General features: G+C 43.2%; 1 protein-coding gene across 2 annotated transcripts in view; it reads left to right on the forward strand.

Annotated features, from left to right (window-relative positions):
- LOC126530094 (kinesin-like protein KIF2A) overlaps positions 1–13728 on the forward strand; it is a 62412-nt gene that overhangs the window by 27631 nt on the left and 21053 nt on the right. The window contains exons 8-13 of one of the 2 annotated variants that reach the window (XM_072288169.1): positions 3013–3103; positions 4272–4335; positions 4421–4512; positions 7327–7469; positions 9770–9844; positions 10859–10991. In XM_072288169.1, coding sequence (XP_072144270.1) covers positions 3013–3103; positions 4272–4335; positions 4421–4512; positions 7327–7469; positions 9770–9844; positions 10859–10991 — 598 coding nt within the window. Of the gene's footprint in view, positions 1–3012; positions 3104–4271; positions 4336–4420; positions 4513–7326; positions 7470–9769; positions 9845–10855; positions 10992–13728 lie in introns of both variants that reach the window. The other variant, XM_050177537.3, reaches the window with a different exon arrangement.

The following is a 13728-nucleotide window of genomic DNA, read 5'->3' on the forward strand; positions in this document are numbered from 1 at the left end:
CTCAAGGGACGAAAAATCTGATGTCCGGCGTAACGTCTTACGGCGTCATAGCACCAAAATTCATAGGAAGTCGAGCCCACGACCTCTGGTGGGAGTCTATCTCGCGACCTTTGTCAGTAATTAAAGCAAACTTAAGGCACTCGAACCCACTAGCCAACGTGGAGATATGGGCGAACAGGCCATATGTCCAAGTTAGATTCAAGTTGATATCGTGAAGGTCGAGAGTCGAACGCACTATCTTTGGTGTTAATTAAGGCACAGGTCATTAAGGTAAACTTGAGACACCAGAACCCACACCCTTTGATGGGAGAAAAGCAGTAGTCAGTAACGCATTCAAATTAAATATCCTGTAATGCAATGAATGCCTCGTGAGCACACAGGCTCTCGCATTCGTCCTCTTTAGCGTAGGCTAAAGTGATCGTCAGCTTGTTCTTTCCGACCAGCACGCGCCTGGAAGCAAACGCTAAGCGGGTATGAAACGGGTATAAAAAATTACACCTGCCAACACTGTTGAATTTGTCGTAAAGTTTACGAACTTGGACGCGTTCTACTGTTCTATGGATGTAGCGTCAGTCTTACCAAAAAATATTACCCGTTCGCGAAGAATTTGCACAGGTGTGGAAGAGCGAAGCGAGCAATATCGAATAAAAAGCAGGCTTATACAACGGAATATTAGACTCATAATGAAATCACGAGAAGCTCGCTAGAGTTAGCGGGATTTTAGCGGAAGCGGGTAGCCCGTGCACGGCATCATCGCCTGTAGCTGTTGCCTGCCTGAATCCCGACTACAACGTCAGTGTGTGACGCTCGCTGTAGGAACTTTGTTGACAAGAGGAGCATGCACTGAGAAGAGATACACATATTTAAGGATATCTTATGATTAGCATCTTTTGGCACACTTATCGGTTGTCCATATGTTTTTGCAGAGATGGGCAAATAGCTTGTGTGATAGAATCTCATACGCAGCGTAAAGTGACAGTAGCGAATCAAATATAAATTTGTAATATTTGTCGAGTAGTTCTCGACTAATTTACACCATTCTCACTATTAGTACAAAAAAAATTTAGCTTCTTGTCGTTCACGGCACATTCACAAGTTTGCACACCAGTTTGGGGCTCTTCAGAGCATACGCTGGCGTGTATTATTATTGTATAGAGTTTGAAAAGCAGCTTCGTTGTACTTGTTAGTATCTGTATATACCTTCGCGATGAAGTCGGATATTTGCGCAATCTGTAAATAGTGCTAAACAGTGCCTACTGCGACTGCCATGTTTCAACATTTTATTGCGAGCAACCGTATTTCGACAAACATTTGGCTGTCTGAGAGCACGGTATCAAGCACGGTATAACCATTGTAGATATGGCTAGGTAACATTTTTAGTTAAATTTCATGCTTTTACGTACGCTCGACGACGTGAAGTATGCGAACTTTATTGAAGATACATTTGGATTTTTGAAATTCCATTCGATGATCATATGAAATAGTGGCTATTCAATTCGAGGACCGAATCAAATGACACAAGTAAATTGAATTTGGGTTCGAGAAATCACTTAGTTATTGAGAAGTTTAGTATTCGCACAACCGTGTGTTCTCTTTATGCGACTCCTTTCACATGCTCAGAGGCCCACCTAGCCTACTAGTTCGGGACATAAGGTATGTGCTGGCTGGTGTCAGGCCTAGTAGATATCTTCGCCACTGTGCATGTAATATCGGCGTATTCCTATTATTGGCTGATTCCCCAAGGTGGGTGTACGAAGATGACAAGCGGTATATAGCAATAAGTATATTCAAAAACATTTACCATCACTATTCATATAGTTCAGTGTTGTGGCTAGATGGAGCTGCGTGTCTAGAAAGGAATGCGCCAGAGAGAAGCCAGGCTGCATTATACGCCTGACATATAATGTCGCTCCTCGTGCCTCACCCGGTGAGCCCTCGTAGCATCTCTATTTTTCGCCCCAGAAGGTGCCTTACCAGTCGGCAATTTGCAAAACCAAGAGCTGCCGCTATACGGCACTGGGCCGCACTCCTCGCTTGGAGATAACGCGGGCGACCAACCGCCAGCGCCGAGCCAACAGATTTGTCGACGAACTATAATAGTCAACTTAACATATACGCTTATCACCAATTAAAAACTCATTATAATAAAAAAGGGATCGCTAATCGCTGCATTGCCCCCATATCTAGAGAACTGATTGGCAGCGATTTTTTTGGGAGGTTAAGGTGGGGCGTCTGGGAGGGGCTGCATAACAGTTGTGTCGAAGTCTGAAAATCAAATCTGAGTAATTGGTCAAAAATAGGTGCATACCAATTAACGCATACCCAATGCCGAGGTTATGTAATCGGGCACCTACCGTGTGACCCATGTTGTGTACTCAGCAATACGGCCTCCAGGATATGCCCAGTGGGCAAGGCTGTCTGCGCATATTCAACGCATACCAAGCTATCAAACTACGACGAACTCCGTGCGCAGGGTTAGCGGAAAGTAAAGTTTCGCTTATGAAAAAACACGCACACAAAAAAATGCAAATAGTACCTGTTCAACCATATCTTTTGTTTGGAGGGGGCGGGGGCACTGCAGGGTGCCAAGATAGGGCTATATGCTTCGGGCAAGTTTATTGAGAAACTCCCTGAAGAAGGCTAAATCAGCAAAAGCAATGCCACTGAAAAGGTCACTGTTACCTAAAAGCACTGTCTTACTTCTTACTTGTTGCTGTCCCTAGCTTTTCTCCACCCTATGTGCTGCGTCAGACGTAAGTAATCGTAAATAAAATGCACATTTATACCACAAAAGGTATGCTCAGGGCCAAGATAAAGAATGCCTGTGATCACCCCTTAGCAATATGCAAGTCAAAATCTCAGTTAATCAAATACGATCTCCCATTTATCTACATCTACCTGCAAACTTGTAATGCTGTTCCGGGAGTTCTAGCTCCATCGACATGTATTGCCCATCAGGAGTAAAACTAATTGTTGCAATACCTCTTCTACGGTATCCTTGCGATTGCATAGGTACACCGCACGGCCACTTGTCAAGACGATATTCAAGGGCGGCATGGCGACGTGCTTCGCCTACGGGCAGACGGGAAGTGGCAAGACGCACGTGAGTGACAAGTTTTAAACCAAATTTTCGCTGATTTATCGTGTGCAGACAGCATGACATTGTCCGTCGATATTGAGGGCACGATGTCAGGGCTTCCGGGGACCTGATGGTTCTCAAAAGCGGGCTTAGATGTCGTAAATGTCAACGCACCAGAATGTGACCACCAGCGTCCGTTGATGATGAACGACGCTGTCAGCAAGCCATCTTATCGGCAGCTGGAGCAGGCAGTTCTGTCATCCATGTGCTTGTTCAACGGCCAGGTTCTACAGTGTGCACATTTCAGCTCGGTAAATGACTTGATCAATAAAGGAACTTGACAAAGTGCATTATAAAAAAAAACTCCGTGGGCTTTAAACTTAGTTGATCTTACTAGGAAATTTTATGAGGTGGCATGAAGTAGAAGTAGAACAGTTTTTATACTCAAGTTTCCAAGTTATTATCCTTGTACAGGCCAGATTTTCAAGCTTCGTGTGCCGCCCGACACCGGCAAAATATGTGTGCACATAAGTTAAGTCAGCTTACACATGAGTGTATCCATGCATGTAATAACATACGGGGCACAAATCTGGAGGTTAACAAATAAACATGAAAAGTTACGAGCCCCTGAACGAGCAATGGATTAAAAAATGTTAAACGTTAAAGCGAAGGGAAGGCAGTGTAAAGCAAATGAGGGTACCTAATACTCTGAATGTGAAGTATTTCAACAGGCCATACAATGATTGGGGCAGTTAAGGGATGGTTTATTAGTTGCAAAATATGTACGCAGAAGAGAGAACCGTAGTCGGGGACGGCTGAAAATTCAACGGTGCTGTGAAAATAGGAAATATTTAGGCATATAAGAAGGGTTCGGTTGGCAGAAGGCAAGCGTGATTGTAGATTGATGGGAGAGGCCTTCATCCTACAGCGGGCGTAAATAGGCGCGTGATAGTAAATAGGTAATTTTTCTCAAGCTTGTACTAAAGGAAGTGTGGTTTTTATCATGTTGGGAGGGATTTGTTGAGTAGTAGAAATCATGGGGTGAAATGCAAGTGTTGGCTGGGGAGCTCTATATTCGTTAGGCGAAATTCCCGCAGACATCTGGATTTTCTTCTGTTACAATTCAGAATTCTACCTTTGTTTTGGTGGGTAGCCCTATCATGCACTGGAGCTCATGTGACTTCTTTCGCAGACTATGGGTGGAGATTTCTCCGAGAAGGTGCAAGATTGTTCGAAAGGAATCTATGCGCTTGCAAGTATGCGACCCTCTTCAATTTTCTGCTGGATATTTTGGTAACGGCTGAAATGTTTCCGAAATTCTGATTCTCTATTTATTTGCAGCAAAAGATGTGTTTATGATGCTGAAGTCTCCTCAATATAGGAATGAAGGTCTAGTAGTATCTTCAAGCTTCTTCGAAATCTACAGTGGGAAAGTAAGTGCGGATTAATTTTCTAATCGCCTGGTGGAGAAATGATCGAATTACTGACACTAAAGTAGGCTGATATGTTCTTTGCTGAGGCTACTGCAGTCGTAACGCCGCCGAAGTATGCTCCCAGGAATTGTCAAGCACATTTCTTGATTTGCTGTATTTTTTACTGCAGTCTCATTAACAAGGTCTCAATAAATCCCACAGGATAAATTGGACGTATACATGTCTTTTTATCGCTGTCGAAATTGAAAGCGAGAGGTTGACGGGAAGATGGAGGCTAGAGGTGTTTAACAGTGGCAGCACAAGCAATCTCACTAAAGCCAACGTTTCGGCAAGGGGTGTCGTCTTCTACAAAGAAGCAACTACTTTCCTTAGCAGCTTTTCTATATACACTTAGCTCGCTCTTCCTTACGCTCAATGGGGAAGGGGAGTGGTGTGGGTGATCCAAAGAAATCGTCTTCAAAAAAGAAATGGGGGAACAAAAGAAAACTAGGAGAGGGGTTTAGTTGTTAGAGATACAACAAGTAGGGATACTACTCATTTAGAAGCTTCACTGATAAAAAAAAAAAATTGAAATGTTTTGAAAATGCAAGGAAGCGCAGACAATACGTGTATAACAGGAAATAAGGTATGCTGCTCGAACACATGAAAAGGAAGATAAAATTGAGCTTGATTAAGACACGTTATGGTTGGAGTGAAGGTACAAGTATAGACAATTTTATTTAGGATTCATGGGCACCGCCACTTGAACTTTTACAGAAACAGTTTCTATGTTTTATCAAACGTAAAGGGGCGTAACATGGTCATGAAATGCTGAACGCATTTATACAACTATTTTCATGTTTGTGAATCGACTGTAGTAGCGCACACTTCTTCGTTAAAGACGGAAAATAGCCGCGTTAACATCCCAAGGTGGCGGCACCTAAACGCTTGCGTAAAATAGTCTTTTCGAGAGCTGAGGGATACGTACAGGATGCAAACAAATGTTTATTAAATGAGCCAGTATGTACTGGGGGACAAAACGGTATAGTAGAGTTAAGCTTGTGCAAGGATAAGAAAATGCGACATCTAAGATGGCGATAAGCTTGGACGGAGGTTCTGATTAGCTATGGCGCACCTTCATGAGACTGCGAAATCTAAGGGCTACATTGAGCGACCGCGCCATTGGTGTAACGAATAGACTGCCATGCTCCCTTCGAAAGGTTTTTCTGTTGGCTGCACTGTAATAAACTTGTGAACGAAATATTTTTTTCCCAATTTTGTCTGTGGGCGAACCAAAGTCTGTCTAGGATATCAAGTTCATCAATATTGTGACCTGTGGGGCTCAGGTGCAGTGGGAATGCCTTATGAATTTTCTTTGTCATGCCTGTGCAATGTCCGTTTAAATGTACCAAAGCTTCTATTACGTCAGCACTACATTGTTTGTGGGAAAACAAGCACTCCCAGGAAGAATTATTGTTCAGATTTCTCAAGGTAAAGCTAACTTTATTATCCTGCTGATAGTCGCCACAGTGTTTCTAATTTTTACATAGTTTTGAAGATTATTGTGGGTGATATGCTGACGGCACATTGAGGGCTTACATCTGTGGGAACTAATGTGTCTTTGAAGTTTCTATAGCATCAATACATGACCACTGGAACCTGCGAGACCGCTTTCCTATGTTGCTTATTGCTTGGTAAAACAATATTTAGGTGAATGCAATATAACATCATGTTTGGGAGAACGTTGAAATACTTTATTACCAAGAATAGTGGCAACTTGGTTTGCACTTTGGCGCCTTTTATAGTGAATGCTGATCTGTATAAACTACACACTTCCTCGAAAGTGTGGTTTAAGGCGTCTTGTAGTTGCTCACTTCAAATAGTGTTATCAAGAGATAATGACGCACGAAATTGACGTTACCTACAGATCCTGCTTATCCGTTCCGCCTGCGCCGCAAAACTTTGTTTATTGTGTCGTAGGTGATGATTTGCATAATCCAAACATTGTTGGCAATCAGACATTTTGAAGCCACTGTGGCACCACATTTTATAGCAAAGGTATGTCATGTGTTTATGTCGGAAATATAGTAAATTCTGAAATGTGCACGAGCACGAGGCCGTATGATGAAATCCCGGCCGTGGCGGCCACATTTAGGTGGGGGCGAAATGCGAAAACACCCGCGTCCGGTGTGTTGGGGGCACTCTAAAGACACTATAGGGGGTGGCCAAAATTAATCGCGGGTCCCAACTACGGCGTACCTCACTATCAAATCTTGGTTTTGGCGCGTAAGCCCCCAGAATGCGTTCATTCTTTTAAATGTATGCCGTCGCTAGACATCTCTCTGGAGTGTGCAATCATCCATGTATATTAGTCGCATCCGCAATTTATACAATTGACAACCGACGGTAGGGCCTGGTGCATTCGTTACTTCAGTGTTGCCTGCTTTTTTGGCACAACGTTGTTGAAGAGATATCTTACCACAACGTAACACATTTGAACTAAATTTACTTTTGCTATAGCCCTCAATAACAGTGGAAACACAAAGAAGCTTAACAGTTACCGGCCATATTTCTTGTTCCAGGGCTCTTACTTCCCTCAGTAATGAGCTACTGCTGCTGGAGAGTAGCTCGCAAAACGTAAGCGCTATAGGATGCAGCAAAATAGCCCTGGATGATATTTTGACGTCTTGCCTTGTAATGAGCTGGCAATTTTATTTCGCTTACGTTGGCTTTACTTTTTTTTCCTAACAGAAAGTATCTTGACTTGGACTTGCACTGCTGCTGTCAGACCTGCTGCGCTTGCTAAAGAACCCTTGCCTTCGATCGCTTTTTCAGGTCTTTGACTTGCTCAACGCGAAGAAAAAGCTCCGCGTGCTAGAAGACGGCAAACAGCAGGTGCAGGTTGTGGGACTCGTTGAGAGGGAAGTCGACTCCCTTGATGAGGTCATGGAGCTTATTCAACAGGGCAGCAGTGTCAGGTTCGTCAACAAATTGCTACACATTGCTGTTTGCAAAGTTTTCTGCCAAAATTACTAGAGAAAAATGAACGCTTCCATTGTTGATTTGTTATGGGAATGACATGGGTTGCATCTGTATATGTTTAAATTGCGTGCTTAGGACTTCAACTTTCCGGTGTGTTAACGTGTTCGGCACCTTATTTTTATTTCGAGAGCCTTAGCGAGACATTTACGATCTACAGCTCGCATACCAGTCTAAACTAACAACACTTCGCCCAGGCATTTAGCGGCAAGCCCAATGCACATGCTCACAACGCTCATGCCGGCAGCTGAACGTAGAACACTACTGGTGCTGCGCCCAAGAGCCCATTGAAATGAGCGCGATTGCGCATTCGCATGGCTTTTTTTTTCATCCTGTTGCCAAGCTTGACGCTTTACTGCTGAATGTACGTTGCGTTCCTGGAGTCCTATTCTTTAAATATGTACTTGCTGTTACTTTCTTCTGATCCTTCGTAATTAGCTTGAATGCGGGTCGGAGACAGCAGTCTTTGCTTGACTGGACCCACGAGAAGAGACAATGAAATGAAACGGTAGAAAATATGGGCCCTAGTTGTGCCAACCGTATTTAAACATAAGTCGTGAGAGTTTGATTACATTGCTAAGCAATTAGTCTAGTTTATTCATGTATTATTCAATAATTGACACGACAGCACACAATAAAACAAATTGTCGCTGTACTGCTGCGAAAATAATTTCGTTCTTATTCTCGAAGCAAGTCACTGAATATATGTTCTCGCAAGTAATATTATCCTGGGGTGGGAACTAAAACAAAATGCCACCCACAGAAGGTTAGCGACCTAAACTGTTCTACGATATCCGGAAATTACCGTTGCTTTGCAGGATTTAGGTTAAACATCTCCTTCAGAGTAGCTTGTGCACACATGTTGACCTATTTAGTAATGTAAACAGCTCCAGGTTGTGGATATTATTCTGTATCCCTCCTCTGGTACGGCTTTCTTCATAACCCAATATTCAGCTTTGCGATGTAAAATCAAAACCTACTATATAATATTGTGCAGTTCCCGCGTACTGTAGTATTCGGTGAAAGGGAGGCTTTGGTGACTCGGCAAATCACAGACAAAAGAAAGAGCCCGACACATTATTATGCGGAGGGGTCTTTCATTGCCATTCGTGGCTGCAGATTTCAATCCATATTTATTGAATTATTTTCTCTAGGCGCTACAATGAGCTGAGTGAAGACGAATAGTACAATCATTTACCACGCCAGAGTTAATATTGCAAATCAAAACAAAACGCGCTGATCTTTCAAAAGTGGTCATCTGACTGCACAAGTATTGGTTATCAGCTCAGAGTACAATGTTCAAGGTAACCAATCGGGCATTGCCTTTCTGGATTCTTTCTAGGCGATTAAACCGTTCGCGTGCCAAAGACGAGTCCGACTCGTTAAAGGATTACCTTTTGTGTACCGCAAGCAACACATGACCGAGTCATTTTATCATTTGGGTGGGATACGACGCTTCAAATGACAACCTTCACATAAAACTGTTTCTTTAGAGTGCTCTTGGTCTGAAGGTAGTGACAGCTTGAATCCCCTCGGTTTGAAAAAAAAAAAAAAAAGGTAATGCGGACTGAATGACGGTAGCCTTTTTAAATGCCGGGATGATTTTTTGTTTGTTCACCTGAGCCAAGAATTCGACCTTTAAATTTCTAGTGACTCCTACTTGGTACCTCAATTTAGTATTGAAACTCGAGAGCGAAATTTAGACGCTCTGGTGGCCTCTCTTGCGTAGATGTGGCTTGATAAATGCTCTTTCCACCGGCACCTCTGCTGTTCCCTGGCCTGTCCTCGCCGTGCAAGAAAAACCAAGTCGCATGGAGGCCAACAAAAGCACGCTTGAGTTCTCTTCCGAGAAATATAAAGCCTGGTGCGCAAATAGACCGCTAATTCTTTGAAAGAAGGGTTTGATAACTTGCTCATTCAGCTTCGATATTTTTGATGTATTGGTTGCTCGGAGTGGTTTACGCCTGAAAATTATTTTATTTAGCTACACTTCGCGCCTCGCAGCGAGGAACCATATACTTACATCCTGACAGTCATGTGGGGCTGGGTCAAAGAAACATTTGCGTTAAAAAAAACTTCCCACTCGGAGAATGTGCGCACGTGACCTGCAAAAAACTGAAGGAAGGAAGTGAGCCCGCCTGCAAGTAATCATATCTGGTAACCAATTTCATGCTTACCACTCCCCATCTTCGCACCCAAGTTGACCATGCTGATGTACGATTTTTTTGTTTCATTGCAGAACATCCGGGCAAACGTCAGCTAACCAGAACTCCTCGCGCTCCCACGCAGTATTTCAAATCAATCTCAGGCGAAGGTAAGAAACACGCAGCTTCGTAGGCATTTGCAAGAGAGGCCTTTAGTTTTGTCATATACTTTAATAAGCCAAGATTGTTATTTTTTTTACTGATAACATCGGGAAACAAACTAGAACAAGGACAGAATGAGATTGAGGTATTTCGGAATTAGTACCATGGATATTAACAAGAAGCTTGCAAGCAGTCTTCAGTGCTTGCCTAATAAAATGCTCAGACCGAGACGATTCAGTGCCTGCGCATATAGTAAGTTTTAGACTGACCATGCATTTCGGAGTCTGTCTGCCGAGAGTTCTAGTTGCCTGGGTCCTTAGCTCATAGCTATTTGAGAGTTATAAACCGCAAAGCTGCGAGATTGTGGCTGACCAAACACTTCTTTAATGCGCGGATGACCAAACACCAAGATCCTGAAAGTTGCTGTTGATGTCGGCAGTTCGGTTCGCTGTTAACTGGAACACTCCAACATGTGGCGGTCACTGAAACACTTGAGTATTCCAGCTGCAAGTGCAGGCTATGTCAATTCACTGGACGAAGGTATCTAAACGTGAGTGTGAAATGTTCCAAGGCAAAGCAGTTGTAGGCTTATCAGACAAAATTCTCACGTGCACCCGCTGTGTTGGCGTAGCGGCTCTGTATTTGCGCTATTATGCGCGAGGGTGCGGAATCTAATTCCATCCGCGGCGGCTGTATTTCGATGGGGGTAAAATGCAAAAACGACCTTGTACATCAATTTGGTGCATCTTAAAGAACACCAGGTGGTCAAAATTAACCCGAAGTCGCCAATTACGGCGGACCTCAGAATTAAACCGTGGTTTTCGCGCGTAGTACCCCGAATTTGATTTTAAGGTTTTTATGTGCTCGACACTTCAGGGTTCGCTTTAACAGTGAATGACACTGTGTAATTTAAAGCACCCAAGTCCGCACTTTGCATTCCCAATATGACACATGCGAACCTGCAAATTTCCGGTAATTAGTGGTGTTCACGTTTCAACCCCTGTTCTTTGCCCTCGCAGCAGTTCTGGCCGTCTCCACGGGAAGTTCTCGCTCATTGACCTGGCAGGGAATGAACGGGGTGCAGACACGTCGAACGCCAACCGGCAGACAAGGACAGAAACTGCCGAGATCAACAAGAGCCTGCTTGCTCTGAAGGTGGCTGCAGTTTATAGCACGCTCATTGATGCTTAAAAACGCGGGCAGATTGCATTCTGAGATCCATTTTATTTGTTTAACAAAAAAAAAAAAAAAAAAATCTGGCAGTTTGTATCGTACTCGACGCCATTTCGATATCGTACGTATCTAACGCGGGGACGCTATAACAGAGTAGCCGATTAATTCATGCAACAATTTTCACACATGCGCTCACTAGGTACCAAGGCTCACAATTCTACACTTGTGAGCCCTGGACTTCTAATGAGCACATGTTTGTTTCATGGATTACAACTACTGTGGCATTAAAGGTGCCTCAAACGCGACCCCTATCACTGAGAACGACAAGCGTCGTACTGCCGAGCTACTTCTGTCTGTTCACCGAGCATGAGCCTCAATTTAGCTCCGATTGCGTCATTCTTGACACGGAAACGCTACTCATTCGTTGTTAAGTAGAGGCTTGTTTTATGTATACAACGACAAAGCACAGCGCGTGGTTAGTACGGCTTTAAATATATAGGTGATAAGATTACATGTTTTCATTAGATACGGTTTCAGCAATCGACTCTTTGTGGTCGACACACCTCACTTAAACACGCCTCACTTAAAAAAAAAGGCTGCAAGTTTCAGCGAATATTCCGTTTCTAAACAGTTCTTTTCCTCGGAATTGTAGTTACGTGTCGTGAATTGTTGCCAACGTTCGCGCAGCATCTATTCGTTTCGCGCCCGTCTAGCGTTCGTCGCATTCGAATGCAATATTTATGGTATCTTGTGGGGCTTTATGTATTTCGATAATTGAGGCCACGTAGAATCTTTACGCTCTACAGTTATCTGTTTAAGAGTTTTCAGTAACTGTTTCTATGCGATATTTCGACTTTCCCATGGAAGCCTTGTTCACCGTATGAAAGCCGAGGCATATTTCAATCACATTTACCACATGGCTTAGGACTTTGAACTTGTGTGTAAACTGTTACTGGTGTGACACCCCATTCTTGTAGACTTTGTCAGGTACTTGTGCGCCTTACAAACCCATTTAGCGTTATTATCGGTTTATAACCAAATAGGAATCAGTTTATTCACGTCAGAAGTGAAGTACGGCTTTAAAATGCGGTATTGCTGAAGGAGCTCACGAAGTTTGAAAATGAGTTGGTGAATCCGGTGCATGATGACGCAAAATCCTTTAAAAATAGCAATGACTATCAATAAAACTTCCAATATAACATTGTATGAAATATACTATCATGCAAATGATGAAAATAGCACACATGGCGGTGAATAAATTGTTGGAAATGAAAAACTTCCAAGTAATGTTTTCGTTAGCAGTGGAACTGAACACAAGAATGCAGGAAAAAAGGCGCGATAATTTGATTGGATTCGATTGAAATAGAATGTTAGAGAACGTTAACTACACTTAGTAGAACCTCAAAGAAAGGTAAAAGTGGGAAAAAGGTAAAATGTTTTCGTTTGGTTCGAAATCTGAGCTGTCTGCACTTTTAGGGGAAGTAGAAGTGCGTTCCAGAGTGTTGATGATCACAGGGGTACCAAGTGTTTGACGTAGTTGGTGCGCGTTCGATAATTCATGTTCTGTTAATCTTGCGTCGTTCGTATTGTCATGTTGTAGTGACGGTGAAGAACACACTAGCAACAATCGTGAGTCGGGAAAGGAACTCGTTATAAGACAAACCTGTGCCCACAAAACACGTTTCACTCAGGCAGAATGACAGTGACGATCACACACAGTGATCGTTGAGAACGTTATCTGTGGCTCAGGCACGTCGGCTGCTTATACCTGACTCGTCCAAGATTCGAATGTAATCGCCGAGTCTCGCGTTCTTTCTGAGTGTATGTGCAACACTTCGCGTCGCGTATGTCATATGATTACAGAAGGTACAGCTACGATATAGACCAGATCATGTTGCGATACATGTAGGCGCGTCAGGCAAAGAGCGATAACTTAACATTTGTTATTCAGTGAAACGCGGTCACCGGAAAAAGACAAACAAGTACACGCCTCAGTTTTTAATTTGTTTGGCGTGAAGACTATTGGCTAGCAAATGTCAAACGTTGTATTATCATCCATGACAATCCATCATATGTTGGTTGGACCTGAGCCACGTCCATGAGATAAATTTTTCTTTATTATTTAAATTGTTCCCAGAAAGGACGGACAGTCGTCCAAAATATGTTGCAGAAATGTTGCGTAAAAGTAAGACCTGAGTGTATAGAACGCACTGTGCTTATCGCTTGTAGGGCACACATGTCAGGTTTACGTTGCGTAGGGGCTGCACTGCGAAGGTCACGGACACGTGAGTGCCCAGCATATCAGGACCTTTTCCTGTGTTTGCTACATTCAATACTATGTTCAAAGCAGATGCTGTGTGACGAATGCAAATGACAGAATGCGCACACAGCTAGATTAGATACATCGCTTACATATTTAAATGCGCATATGCGTGTAAAAAATAATTAGTGCACTAATTCTTTTAGACCTGCCACCCGCAGAGGTGGCTTAACGGCTATGGTGTTGCCTTGCTATAGACGAGGTCACGGGATCAAATCCCAGCAGCTGCGGTCGCAATTTGATCGGGGCAAAATGCAAAAAACGCCTGTGTTTCGTGCATTGGCGGCACGTTACATTCCCTGGAGGGCAAAATTAATCGAGTCCCCCACTACGGCGTGCCTCACAATCAAATTGTGGTTTTGGCATGTGAAATTCCAGAATTATTTAATTCATTCATTC

This window comes from Dermacentor andersoni, chromosome 5 (assembly GCF_023375885.2).
Source record: "Dermacentor andersoni chromosome 5, qqDerAnde1_hic_scaffold, whole genome shotgun sequence".
In the NCBI taxonomy this organism is placed as follows: Eukaryota; Metazoa; Arthropoda; class Arachnida; order Ixodida; family Ixodidae; genus Dermacentor; species Dermacentor andersoni.